The 14,269-nt window shown below is 41.4% G+C and overlaps 1 protein-coding gene across 2 annotated transcripts; it reads right to left on the reverse strand.

Moving 5' to 3' along the window:
* Positions 1-510: 510 nt before the first annotated feature.
* rbm26 (RNA binding motif protein 26) lies at positions 511-12,115 on the reverse strand. 2 transcript variants are annotated; one of them, XM_068730538.1, is made up of 22 exons: positions 11,629-12,115; positions 11,283-11,401; positions 11,042-11,160; positions 10,803-10,894; positions 10,441-10,712; positions 9,303-9,581; positions 8,926-9,168; positions 8,457-8,597; positions 8,201-8,341; positions 7,888-7,996; positions 7,608-7,764; positions 6,907-7,098; positions 6,099-6,197; positions 5,750-5,821; positions 5,530-5,628; positions 5,330-5,404; positions 4,122-4,289; positions 3,771-3,875; positions 3,431-3,628; positions 2,633-2,719; positions 2,264-2,377; positions 511-1,707 (listed from the first exon to the last, which is right to left on the reverse strand). In XM_068730538.1, exons 1-22 carry the CDS (start codon positions 11,685-11,687, stop codon positions 1,618-1,620), a joined length of 3,030 nt encoding a protein of 1,009 aa, XP_068586639.1. In that variant the 5' UTR covers positions 11,688-12,115; the 3' UTR covers positions 511-1,617. The 2 variants fall into 2 exon arrangements, with proteins under 2 accessions (XP_068586639.1, XP_068586637.1); XM_068730536.1 differs by having other exon boundaries at positions 6,099-6,200.
* Between the last annotated feature and the right edge of the window lie 2,154 nt (positions 12,116-14,269).

Consider the following 14,269-nt stretch of genomic DNA (forward strand, 5'->3'; position numbering starts at 1 on the left):
TATCAAGGATTATTGTCACAAACAGCGGAAAAGCCTCACATACCTCACTGAGGGCAAAGGCTCCAAAGTAAGACCGAAGTCTCCACTGAAGGATTCATCATGAGCATGTTGGCCAGACCCAGCATGCACCTGTTGGTCACATAACATCATGGGTGCATTTGTGTGTCACTAAGCTCGACGGCCAGGTGGTGCAACAAATATCTGATTTATTAATGTAAAAGTAGTCTTTTTTTTTTTTTGTAACTAAGCCGAGGAAGGACATCGCCAACCATACTTCTATGTGATTTAGTTATTTCTCTGCAATGGACCCGACTTGCAATAGCAAAGTACAATACCTGTGATATGAAAAGTCCTTAAGAAAAAGCTAAATTCATTTCTTTTTTTTTTTAGATATAGGGCAAGTTTTCTAGTTGAGAACGTTTTCAAACTTTGTCTAAATGTAGGAAATCATGTTCAATAGCTTAAAATCTGTTTCTGCTGCATTTCCTTTCCCCATGGAAACGAGACGGCTCAAGATGGAAGCAAGCATTTATCACACAAAATAAACAATATGTGAGAAACATTTATAGATATTTCAGAAATAAAAAGATTTATACATCAGCACATAAATTCTAGTCTAAGATGTCGTAGCCTCTCGAAGAAAGCAGTTGTAGCTGGATACCGCCGAGACGCCTCCTGTAACAAAAAGAACACAAATGTTCTTAGTTGTTGTATTTCTAGGTAGATCCATTTTAGCCAAGCTATGCAGATTTTTTTAAGCTACGCGGGAAGAAATTACATTTTGTAAAAATATAGATTTAGCAAAATATACTATCACATTATGTCATGTCCTTACCTCCGCATGGGAATCAATGCAATTTCTTATGTTACCTTACCGATCCAAAGCCATAAAAATAAATGAAAAGAGTGATAGAAGTGATGGAAGTAGGAATGTTGTAGGAAGTTTGCTCTTTAGGGGAAGAGGAAGGTTTTTTTTTGTTTTTTTGAAATGGTCTTTCTTCAGCTCTTTTAGGAGTGTTATTTTTTCACTGCCATAGCGTTGTTGTTTTTTTGATCTTTTCTTTTTTTTTTTTTTTTTTGGCAGGATGTTTTCAGACCATTTCAATTCTTTATTTTTTGTACAATCCAAAGTTAAGCCAAGTACTGAGAAGCCAAGCTTTCATACAAATCATTTGATTCCAGACATAAAATATTTACACAAGCATTTAAACCTGTCAAACCTAATACTACTCTGCAAAAGCTACAGTCTGTCACTCAATTAAATTACAACACAGGTTTTGTTTTCTTAAACTGAGTTCAAAAAGGTGTGATCAGCTGTCACATTTCCAGACTAATTATTGTTTTATGAACCAAAATAACACAACAAAAAAAAAACAATTTCTACATTAAGAGCATTAAAAAATTCACCATTGTTGCATCTGGTATACACATTAAAAATAATGAAACTCGTACGTGGTTCTTCTGCTAGTTACACATTTGAGTGGGAAAAAAAAAAGTCTAGCCAAAGTAAAATGTGCCATGTTGTTTTATGAACAGGCAATGAAATCTTTTGAATTTCTCTGGATGGTTGCTCATCTTCCAAACCAGTGAAACCAGGGAAGAGCGTCCAACCAATCTTCATCTGCGCCAAGAGCGAGGCTCGTTGTCGTCTTCTTCCTCATCATCATCCTGCAGCAATGCATCGTCACTCAGCGACTCCTCCGGGTACTGACGAGATCAAATTAAAAACACTGAGATTAATGCACTTAAAAAGTGAAGGAAAGGCCATTTAAAGTGGGAAAAAAAAAACTTTAATCTTGAGCATCATCAGCTCTCTCCTAACACCATGTATTCAACCAGGTCTTGGGAGTGACTACATTCTCAGCCTGAGTGTGATGTTGCAGACGGACCAAATGATTCATGAAAGTATGAGTGGCAATGAAACGGCCACATAAAGACAATCCTTGCTGTAATGTGTAATGGCTCCCTCTTGTGTTCTCAAAATGTAACGCAACAAGAAATAGGTATTTAATAAGGTTTCCTCATATATCTGAGCAGAGAACATGCAAATATCTCCGCTAAAGTAAATATTTCCTCCTGGACTTTTATTCAAAGGATCAATAGCAGCACTTGAAGAAGTAAGACCGATCCTGTCTGATCCCTCTCCTTAAGGTTCATCATCTATATATACTAACCCGTACGCAGAATCAGCAGGCCCGATCAGCTACCATAGGTGCTATAATGACAAACATAAATATATGCTGAATGAGAAATGTCCACAAACCTCATCCTCCTCCGGTTCTGCCTCATCAGCATCCGTAGTTCTGAGAGCCGTGACGGCCTTATGCCAGGCCAGACGCAGAGTCTGGTTGTTGAACCTCACTCCATGAAGAGCCGCCTACAGGTGGTCAAAACACAGACACACGTGGTTAGGAGTTTTAAATGAGATGAAATAGGGTACATCAAGACTTGTGGAAATAATGGGTTTAATCAGAATAGCAAGCAGACTTAGGGGCTCCAGCTGAAGCCAAGTCCCCAATAATAAAAGTCAAAATACTGGAAATGACTTCCACTGCTGGAATTTCAAGGGGCTGAATTAGAAAAGAAAGTACAGGATGTTCTACAGAGTTTTCACGGCTGATAGTTGACTCACCTGTTCTGCCTCCGCTCTCGTCTTGTAAGTGATGACTGCAGACAGGTTGTTTTCATCAATCCGGCAATCCTCTATCTCTCCAAATTGCTTCAAAATTACGAACACACAACATTTTGGTTAATTTACAAACTAACTCATTCCTGTGTAAATTATAGAGAACTGATTTTCTGCATGTTCTTTTTCCAATTACCAAACCGATCTCGTGTTCAATTTTCTACAAGTTGCTTTTAATATTGCCGCTGCTTTACTTCATTCCCACTGTCACTCAAAACATATTGGGGGGGAGGAAACTTTGTATGTTAATGCTCCATAAGTGGTCAGCTGCACTGTGCAGTTGTAACCACCAGAGGACACTGTTGATTATGTTTGACAAACTGAGAAAAAGTTCTAATTCAATGCCGTGGTATAATTGTTTATGCAATGGATCATAATTAATATTAAAACTAGTAAGAAATATAGGTTTAGGAATATATAAACAAGTTATTTCTATATTCTTTTTACTGAAATCCTTATTCGTGGCATCACTTTGGGGTAACACTCCCATTACATTAACAGTCAAAATTGTGACGCATGTCACAGCCACACTACACACAGCCTTAATCCAAAGTAAGGCTGTGAGAACAGCTGACAGCTTTATCTGTCATGCGCTGAATGTCCGCCCCCCTCAGCGGTTCCACCAGCAGTGCCCTTTAACACAGTCCTCTTATCTCCCACATCTTCCATCAAACATGTCTTATTGGTCTCATCTGTAGATATCAAATCTCCTTTTCTCAGTGATGTCGTTATAGGCCGACTTACAGCGAAGTGCGGCAGCAGGTCGACATGGTCTGCCTCAGAGAATCCAAAAATCTCCAGCGCTCGCGGTCGATGGTCCACGACTGCATGCACACCTCTTCCCCGTCCCCTGGAGCCCCTTCCCCGGGCCCTGAGAGCACCGCGGCCCCGAGCGTGGACCCCCCGGCCTCGTCCTGGTGACAGGATTCCCCTTTTAGCCGCCTGGGTAAAACAAAAAATAAAATAAAAGAACTTAAATAGAGCACAAATATCTGTCCGATGTTACGAAACGCATAATTTGAGTTGAGGAGCTGAAACTCTAAAGTCTGAGGGAAAGTTTTGTCTTTCGAGATTAAGTCAATACCTCAATTTGCAGCTGCGTGTACTTGACCTTCAACAGAGCCGTGTCCTCTCCGGCCTGGGTCTTCTTGTACAGGTCCAGCTCTGTGTCCAGCAGCTCCTTCTGTGCCTGAACACATTTTAAAATCAACATCAGGAAACTTTGCAAGTCGGAAGTAGTAAGTCAAAAGCAACTGGATAAACTGAAAAACCACTCCTGATCCTTCAAAGCAAGGAAGCACATGCTCTGTACAACTACTCACAAAGTGAGGAGATATCAAAAGTCAGTAGAAGTGCAAACCCAACCCAGAGAATAGCACAATCTATGGGGTTCAGTGTTTGTGTTGCATGGATGGCACTGGGGTGAAAGCACTACCTGGGCTCTGCTCTTGGTTGTGCGTAGCTGGTTGTTGCTGCCTGAGATTCCCTTTATCTCCTCTTGAAGTTTGGTGATGCTCTTAGTTAGCATCATTAAAGTTTCCATGATCTTGGCTTTATCCTCTGCCTTCATTGTTTTGTTCTTCTCCAGTTTGGATATCAGGAGCTGCAGGGGAGGGAAGCAGAAAAACAGAAACACAAATTCAACTATTGTTTGAGTATTTGAATAATTATAAAACAACACCGACAGCCACAAGTCACACCGGATGGGAGACGAGGTAAGATTTGATACCGTTATGAAAATATGGATCATTTTTACTGATTTTGAAAGTACAACTTTCAAAGCCATAAAGAAGATCCAATATGCTAATTTTTCAAACTTTTCAACGCTTGTTCCTCCTCTGGTCTCTAAACCGTGCATGTGGCACACTAGACCTACTGTTGCCAGACAAATAGCCTGTAAAGTAGGTCAAATGAATGAATGCAAACATGTTTATTATGGCTGCATACCTACATGCATATACAGCCACATTCTTGCTACAAGACAGTTAAGAAGAATATTTTCCATAGACTCGGCACCCCCAGATAGTAATTAAATGTATGGCTGTGCAATCTGGATTGGTATGAATGTCTGAAGCATCACACCACACGTCCTTACATGCATATTACAATGACACCGAGTGTAAACAGCTGGTCTAAATCCAGAAGAGAATAAAATAAAAATACACTTTACATACACTTCATACTCATATAGACCATATCATTATCATAGAATTACCAGAAAACATACTATTTTGTGGTACATATTGTTAGAGATATGAAATGGCCTTTAATTGGGATAGAAGATTTAGACCATAATGCTCAGCCTTACGGTTATCTATTTTCAAATCTAAAAGTCTAAGCCCCGGATATTGCATGTCGACACCCGATCGTCAAACCTTTCAAATATCACACAGTAAATGAGTCACAGATCCCACACTACGCTCTCAAACGCTGTTGGTAAATCTACACAAACAAGCTAAAGCAGAGTCCACTGACTCAGGGACTCATGTTGCTTAAGCTGTGAGTCAGACCTCCTTCACAGCTCACACACACACACACACTGACATTTGTTTTGCATAGCGAGGTTGCACACTCTAAAAGCGAACGTGTGATAAAAGACACTTGAATGTGCAAACCATAGACCTCTACTCCAAATGATCTTACCTTCTGCGTCTCGATGTGCTTCTCCAATATTTCCTGCTTCTTTTTCCTTACGTCCTGCTGTAGTCTTAGAGCTTCCTGTGAAAGGAATTATGGGAATGATTATGTACTGCCTTTTGCTTTACTATGAGAATCCAAAAAGGTGTTTGTGGCTTTAATTCTAAATCTGTCCGCTCCCCATTTCCCACCATCCCTCTTCTCACCCGTTTCTTCTTCAGGGCCTCCTCTGAGGTTTTCTGCGCTGCCTTCAGGGCCTCAGGGTTGTATACAGTCTTTGTGAGGCCCATGGATGTCGAAAACACCTAAAAGAAAAAAAAGGGAGGGGGAGAGGAACACAACAGCACATAATATTTAGACAATTTGAAAGAGACGGTGAGAAATTCCAAAACAGAAATAGTCATGCTGAACAGTGAGAAGGCTTACTTTTTCAACAGGAGCTGCTGGTTTGGCAGAGAAACCCAAACGGTCCTTCACAGACACCTTACAGGGATTCTGCTGCAAATTGGGAAAACGTCGATAAAGGTTTATACACACCGTCTACAGATTTTTGACGAATATATATGTGAAAGAAAAGAAACACACGCACGCACGCACGCGCGCGCGCGCGCACACACACACACACACACACACACACACACACACACACACACACACACACACACACACACACACACACACACACACACACACACACACACACACACACACACACACACACACACACACACACACACACACACACACACACACACACACACACACACACACACACCTGAGAGGCTACATTGGAATCTTGTGAGGGCTCAGCGTTGGCATTGAGCAGGGGCCCGAGGCGATCTTTGACAGACTGCTTAAGAGACGAGTCGGAGGCCTGCTGAATGACAACGGAGATGTTAGTCACATTATCTCTGGATTAATGCATTTTTGTCAGTGTCAGACAACAATCAAGATGTTTAGTCTTAACCTAAGGTGCCTCAGTAACATCTACTTTATTTACTGCCCTCCTGCGACTCCTAGAGAGACTCAGTGAGACGCTCTCTGTACCTGAACGTGGAGGTTGCACCGGCATTAATGGAAGAGGTTCTTCCAAGTGACGAAATGTGAAAGCCAAAAGAGAACAATGCTGCGATGTTGAGCATCTTAACATGGGGGCTAGTGGGGATCGACTCGCTTTTGGAGCCAGCCTCAGGTAGCCATTTGCCAACTGCACTTTCTGGCACTTTCACATTGGCTAATGCGCTTGTGAGATTCAAATAGGGCCCTATGAATCATTAGCAGTGCTACACTACAAATATCAAATATTGTATGATGTGCAATACTCCAGCAAACTATAAAATCTTGCCAGAAATGCCAGCTTCATTCCAAATACTCTTTAAAACTGCAATACTTCTGCTTAAAGAACTAATTTAGTCTCTTGACATGTTTTTTCTTTGAACAACTTGTTTTAAGAATCACATGGAATCAACTTGTTCACTCCCAAGTTTACTCTTAGTGGAGAATTTGAGCCGGACAAATACTAGCAATTTGGACAGAACATTTTACCACATGTTATGAGTGACGGATGTGAAATTAACTTATACCATGTCTGGCTTTGGCAGAAGGTGCTGCTGTGAGTTAGACTGGCTCTGGCCGTCACTCCCATCATCACGAAACCAGTGCACCCTGATGAAGCGGTTGTTGAGAACAGCCTCTGTGCTTTGCATAGCCTGCTTGGCCTCGTGTGGGGAGGCAAACTGGATCAGTGCCCCCTCTGGGTCATTCTGGTAGGCCACCTGTTAAAAAAAAAAAAAAAAAAAGGTCATTAAATCTACCCTTGGCTGTGGTGTATTCACAACATACCACTGTCGTGCTATTGCTCAACTGTACTAGTAAGTAGTAACTCAGTTTCTTCTGTGATCTTGCGGGTTACACCACAACTGTTGCAAATAATGCAACTGGCTACTTGTTTATCAGATGGGTTAAAAAGCATAATATAAAACGTATAAGCTATGTAAAAACAATATCAAAGATTAAATACAAACCACTACATTATGTAAAACTTCAGTCATTAATATATATGTCAAACATCAATACCATTATAAATGGTTTAGCCTTTTGATACCAGTTTCACTCAAAGACATTGTTCACATATTAGTTACCCATTGTACTGCACCACAGTAACTACATATTGTTTATTTACATTATTGTTACAAATAATCAAATTATTATTTACCTATCATATATTGGCTACTAACCATCAAAGCTGTGATTTTCATATATATCGCACCACATAAAGACTGACCTGTAGGTTGACAATGGTACCGAACTTGCTGAAATGTTCATTGAGTTTGCTGATGTTGTTGAGCTCGGGAGGAATTTGCCGAACCAGCAGTTTGGCGTTTGGAGAGAATGGGACTCTGTTGTGGTAGCCCTGGTGGTTGGGTTTGTTAAAGTTGGGTCTGTGCAGAGATGAGAATTGTTAAACAATGCAATGAGGGTGGTATTAAACAAATCTGTCAATCGGGATTAATCACAGGGTTTAGAGGCAGCATTCATTTTAATAATACAGAAAGATGTCTTACTTCTCAAACCAAGGTTTCTTCAAGGGAAGGCCTCCATCATGAGAGACAGGGGGCCTCTTCCTCAAATCAGACTCCATGACGATCCTCATGCTGTTGTTCGGGATCTTGTCTGGTGAGAAACAAACACTGACGGGTCAGTTTTTCGGGCTACAGTGCACCCCATGCAAAAAGAGATCAAAACTCTAGGGCAAGACGTTTAAACACAAATACAGTCGTACATACTGAATGCTGGTCAATGGTAGGATAGAAAGTACATGCAGGTTTTAAGACAATCTATTCAAAGCTCAAATGGTCCAGTTCATGTGAACAATACCTCTCGGTGGCTGGTCCACTTCCCCCATTGTGAGGCCAATCAGGTTCGGTCTCTGGGCATTGACCCGATGGCGGTAGATCGGCCTGGAGGTATTGGTGATGCTGGGAGCCTCGGGATTATACACATCGGTCTCATAGTTGTCTAGTCAGCAGAGAGAGAGGATACTTTAACTCGTAAAACAGCAAGTTAAGGGCACAGTACAAGTCATTTATAAATACAAAATGAAATTTGTAACTTCAAAACGAACGACCATTACCTGAGGTGAAGCGAGGCACTGGGGCCTGGGGAAGTGAGGAGCGCATCCCAGAGGTGACAATGGTGGGAACAGAGCTGGTCATGGAATTGGGAGGAGCATCCATGCCCGACGGTTGCAGAGGAGGAAGCGGAGGAGGAGGGCCTGTGTTAGATAGAGTTACACCGTATTTGTAAGGTGTGTTCCTCAGAGTTTCAAAAGTTAAACATGTTTTTAATTTAAACAGGGAAAAAGAGTGAATGGCTTGAGAGAAATGTTCAGATTTTGGTTGCAAAACCTATGAAAAACTTAATTAATGATCTTAATTTTTTGACCATGGTATGAGTAGAATAATGCTCTTCTAGGTTTCCATTATCAGAAATGAATGGACAACGTGGAGGTTGCCTCCGCAAAGTCCATTACTTTGTGACACCTCGTCGGACACATTCCTTTATTTACACTTCACAATTTGGAGAAATGGCTGAATTCCTACCTGCAACAGGTGGAAGGCTGGGTGGGAGGGCCCCTGGTGGGGGCACAGGGGGCCGCAGGTTCACGGGCGGGGGGTTCATAAGAGGTGGTGGTGGTGGGAGGCCCGGGGGCAGAGGTGGGTCTACACCTGGGATTGGTGGAGGTTGGAAGGGCAGCATGTTGGGCAAATTGACATCCTCCACTACAACTGGGTCACTTCCATGGTCAAAAGGACACATGTCCCCTCTCATGCAGAAGCCCTTTTCTGGAAGAGATGGCAGACGCATGCAGAACATCAAACACACAGAACTAGTGCTGCCCTTTTTCACCATCTAATTTTAATATTCAAATATCTGTTTTTTATTATCCAAATATATATTCAAATTTTGGCCTACTTACCATCATAGTCACGGCATCGCTTCCTCTGTTGAGGGGGTGGTCCTCTATTAAAAAGGCCACGATCCACAGGGTGCCCAGGGCGGAAGTCTGACCAACTTTCAGTGGTATTGTTGCTGTGATGATGTGTGGGGGCAATGACTGTAATGGTGCTGCTCAGTGTTGGCACGGGGAAGTGTGACGTGGTTGCAGTGGGGACTAGGGCTGCTGGGGTGAAACAATCACCACTCTCTGGCCGGTCCACTCGATCATGATCAAACTTCAACTTTCCGGAATCCCGTTCTGCAAATAGACAAAAAAAAATAAAAAATAATCAATGTTTATTAGTAAAATAACTGTCACTATGGAAACTAGACGTACACGTTACATTTAAAAACTTTGTTTTGTTGGAGAAAAATAACTTTTAGAATGATCTGTTCTTATTGTTTAACATACATGGCTCCATGAAGTATGGGGCTCCTATGTGAACTCTCTTCACACTTGTTATCCTCAGATGTTCCTCGTTTAGCAGTCACTGTGACCTTCTGTAAGGGGCGATTGTATACTAGACGTTTGCTTGTGCGGAAGGGGCGAGTTCAAGACATGCCACGTAGCTTTATGCAAATGATTCTGTGCAAACGCACTTGTGTGTTATCTGAAGTATAAATATCAGAGACTCAGAGACAGACCTCTGAGCAGCCTTGATATATGACTTGTATGTGTTTCAACTCTGTCTCCTTTTTGCAAGAATAAATGTCCTGTGATAATTACTTTTACATCGGCTTTGAGTGAATTTCTCTAACAGTTTTTATGGTTGATATCCATAGTTGATCTAAAATATATCAAAAGAGACCATTAAATTAATTCTCAAAAGGCCCCACACACACACCCACACACACACACACACAGACACACACACACAGACACACACACACAGACACACACACGAAACGCTTTGAAAGGTCAGCAACAAACATGATCATAGTTAAAATGGGGTGAACTTTGAGCAGACTGCAAGATTCAGAAGAATAGTGTTTTAAAAGCCACGTTTCGGTGTCATTGCTCCCTCCATAGAAAAACAATGGTTCAAACCGGCACAAAGTAATCCTGTTAGTTGATCACGCGTCTTACATCATTTCAGATCCATCGATCTGGTTCTTACCTCTACTCCTGCTTCTAGACCGAGTTCTGCTGTGTGACCGGCTCCTGCTGCGATCTCGATCCCGGTCTCTGTCCCTGTCCCGATCCCGATCCCTCTCTCTGTCGCGGTCTCGGACGTGATCCTTGCTCCAACTGCGGCTGCGGCTCCGACTGTAACTCCGACTGCGGCCTCTCCTGCGGTTGTAGCGATCGCGGTACGAGTCCCTCCGTGGAGGGATGCGGTCATATTCCCTCTTCCTGGAGCGGTCGTCTCTCTTACGATCATCTCCTCTCCTAAAAGTTTGGGTAAAGAAAAAAACGTGACAGTTAGTGAAAAGTGAAGATGTGCTGAAAGACAAAGTTGAAACAGGCAGTTGCACACACCTGATATCTCTGCTGTAACGAGAAGTTGATTGGGGTGGGCTGTGATTCACTCTCCGAGGAAACTTCTTCTCCCGTTCGTCTTCACGGTTTGTCTGACCAAAGAACAAAACAGTAACTTCAACTAATCATGTTCTATCTAAGATGGCCACTGACATGAATGGCGCTCCATGTTGTTTGGTACCGTAAAGGGCACATATGACAGAATAACATTACACTTTAAATTGTTCCCTCATAATTACCTCTTCTTTTTTCAGCTCATCCTTCTCAACTTTGATCAGAGAGGACGGTTGATCTGGCTGCGGGAGGTAGTTTTTGTTGTTAATGGCTTCAAACAGCTTATCCACAAATGGCTGGGTCTCTGAAAGAAGGTAATAGTGCAATTAAAGATTATATATTAATCCACAAACAAAGAGCAACACACGTGTCAAATGAAACAAGGCTTGCCGAGTACAACTTTCATGAAGCAGGAGGATTACATACCTTTCTGGAGAAATACATCTAACTGGTCTATACATAGGGCTTTAAGTTCCTTTTCACTTTTGTCTTTCTTCACCAAAGCAACAACATACTTAGCGAGGGCAGAGGGGTCTGCATCACAGCTGGAAGTATTCAGAGAAAAAAGGGGATAAGAAAAACAATCACAAAAAATACTGTATACGTGACAAATAGCCAATAAATGTATAACGCTATCAGTAATCTATGACACCTTCATGATAGCGTGTACTGTGTGTGTTTCTAACATTAGCTTGTGTACTTCAGACTGAGCTAGAATGGCTAAAGCTGAGTTGAGGGAACAGCTGAGTTGCTAACGGCTAACGTTACTTACATGGGCTCGAGGGTTTCAGACAGCCATGTTTTCAAGGCATCAAGGTTTTCAATGATCATTTTAAATCCAGCCGAACTTTCCCTTCACCACGGCCAGAGTCAACGCTAGCTGGGGTGACGCTACTTATCTGTTTAATGGGAGAGCCGACATTAGCTGGTGAAACTAACCACTTCAGTGGTCTTTGGCTATGCTGCTATGCTGCTGTGCTACAAACGCCGTTAGCTGAACAGCCGCGTTAACGTTGGTTAGCTTAGCTACGCTAGCATGCGTCTTTCCAGGCCTCAAACGTGCTGAACGATTACTCGACTCTCGTAATGTATTTTAATAGAGATGCAAACGTGGTGAGTCTTTTGTTTCTCAACATCCAACCAACTAACCCTGGAGGTTGTAAATGTTTTGTATCCGTTTAACTCAGTGGAGCACCCACGCTGAACTTGCTACTTTATCTCCTCTCACTAGCTAACATGCCATGGCGACTATTTACTTCCGCTTGTGTTCTCCTCGGCAAAGTATCGCGAGAGGAACGTGCAGTACCAGACACAGTTGTTCTTTAGAGATGCTCTAGATTAGAACATCTGCATACTGTCAGTAGCTCTACATCACTTCAGGCCATATAGCAAATTTGTAACCAGATGCACCAATATATTAATTTCTAGTTATTTACAACAAATGTAAGAAATTGAACAGACTTACTCAGGACATGGTCTGTATTCATTGCCAAAGCTACAGAGAAAGGGTCACATGAAAGTGCAAAGATAAACATGAACTAATAATAATTAGAAACATACCCTATTCCTTTCATATGGAGACACGTGTTGCTATGGTATAGTACTCTATAAATAACGGTAGAATCATTTTTGTTTTATACAGGCCTGAGGATTATCCAGCAAAATTATTTTTATTTATTTATTTGATCAAGAATAGTTTTTAGGATTTAACATCGGATAGCTTAGTGGCGTTATTGTCTGACAACAGAGCCATCTCAAAATCAAAGTTCAAGGTAAATCTGCTCATTCTACAGTCAGACTCACCACATGTCTCAGCACTATAGCCTGTAACATTTACCCAAATAGTTTAAGAAGCAATTGTTAAATAATTAAATAGATCATTTTATGAGTCATTTCATACAGATAATTCCATTGCTCATCCAGGATCAGTTGTGGGAAAGTGGCATAAATATGACTTAATAACAGTTATATATTATGTTTATCCAGGCTATTTGTATATTTATTTAATTTAGCCCTCCTTAAATAGATCACTGGAGCAAACACGTTTGGAAATGCGCAACTTTTACTTTCAAGGAGAGCTCTCTCCGTTTTCAGCTCTCGACTTCCTTTACGCAATTTGCATTATCAAGCCAATCCCAATGGCTAAGGCCTCAAACCCTGAACCCTCAAGGATTTACTGACATCCCCTGTTAAATGGTTGAGTGTGAGAGACTATAAGGGCTTGAAATGTTGTAAATACCAATCGGAGAGCACTTTGCTGCAACATATCACATTACCATGACAATGTCAAAAAAATACCATGTACAATTGTGAGTATTTATTTTATACTTTTTACTCCCGGATTTGAACATCTTACAGACTGTCAAATCGTCGAGTGTTTGAGGGCTCTCTCGCAGACATTTTGAGCTCTTTATGAACCCTTTCTGCAAGTCAGCCTTAGATGCAGACTTTGCCAAAGGGAATTAATTACCCACAATTCATTACAATGTGACGCTAAACACAGGGTAACCAGTGGAAGCATGGAGACGTGAAAAAAAGGTAAACAAAGAGGACAGCACACCGGTGTACAGCCTGGCAAATACAATTTACACAGAAACATTAAAGATTAAAGATGAAACAAAAGAATCACATGAAATCAGATGATATTTTCTTATTTATTCATCAAATATGTAATTTTGTCATTACAGCTGTTTTGACAAAAACAAGTAAATAGATTATCTGAAGTTACCTCTCATCTTGTGAGGAAAGAGACTGGAAGATGTTTAAATCAGGGAGTAAAAAATATCACACTCAACCGTGTAACAGTCGTGATGTCAGTAAGTCCTTAAGGGTTCAGGGTTTGAGGCCTTAGGGGGGACATTGGGATTGGGCCTCAAAGTTGGGTGATGTAACAAGCGTACGTGTGGTGGTGCACGGAAGTGTATTGCACGTGTTCATTAAATGTGACAATAACACAGATAAGAGGTCCGAGCACTAAGTATAACTAATTTGGCATTGTTCATGTTATATAATGAACCATGTCAGGTTAACGGGTCCGTGCACGGAGTATAATTCATTTGCCATTGTCCACGTTGTATAAGGAATAAAGTCAGATTAGGGGTATTGCCTAATCTCATTGGTCTATTTGTGCAAATGTATTCTGTTGCGTGTGAGTTCGATAGCCGATGAAACGTGGTTAATGCTTGGCCTGTGTTGCTGTCGCATTGAATGAACACGTGCAATGCAATTCCACGGACCAAAACATCTGCTTTTTCTATTACCCAACTTTAATAATGAAAAGTGAGTCAAGGAGGCCGAGACCTGGAAAAAGAGACAGCTCACCTTCAAAGTAAATGTTACGTGTTTTCAAATGGGCCAGCAATCAATTGAAGGAGGGCTAAACTAAAGAAACAAACAAATATTCTAAATAATGA

The sequence above is a fragment of the Cebidichthys violaceus genome, unplaced genomic scaffold, assembly GCF_023349555.1.
Source record: "Cebidichthys violaceus isolate CVI_PGR_0920_01 unplaced genomic scaffold, fCebVio1.0.p SCAF_5, whole genome shotgun sequence".
Taxonomy (NCBI): domain Eukaryota; kingdom Metazoa; phylum Chordata; class Actinopteri; order Perciformes; family Stichaeidae; genus Cebidichthys; species Cebidichthys violaceus.

Excerpts from the sequence above, each read along its gene's own strand:
- rbm26 (XM_068730536.1), bottom strand. The coding sequence starts at position 11,687 with ATGATCATTGAAAACCTTGATGCCTTGAAAACATGGCTGTCTGAAACC. Across the intron at positions 10,713-10,802 it reads CGTTACAGCAGAGATATCAG|GAGAGGAGATGATCGTAAGA; the intron begins GTGTGTGCAACT and ends CCAAACTTTTAG. Across the intron at positions 4,290-5,329 it reads AGCACATCGAGACGCAGAAG|CTCCTGATATCCAAACTGGA; the intron begins GTAAGATCATTT and ends CCTCCCCTGCAG.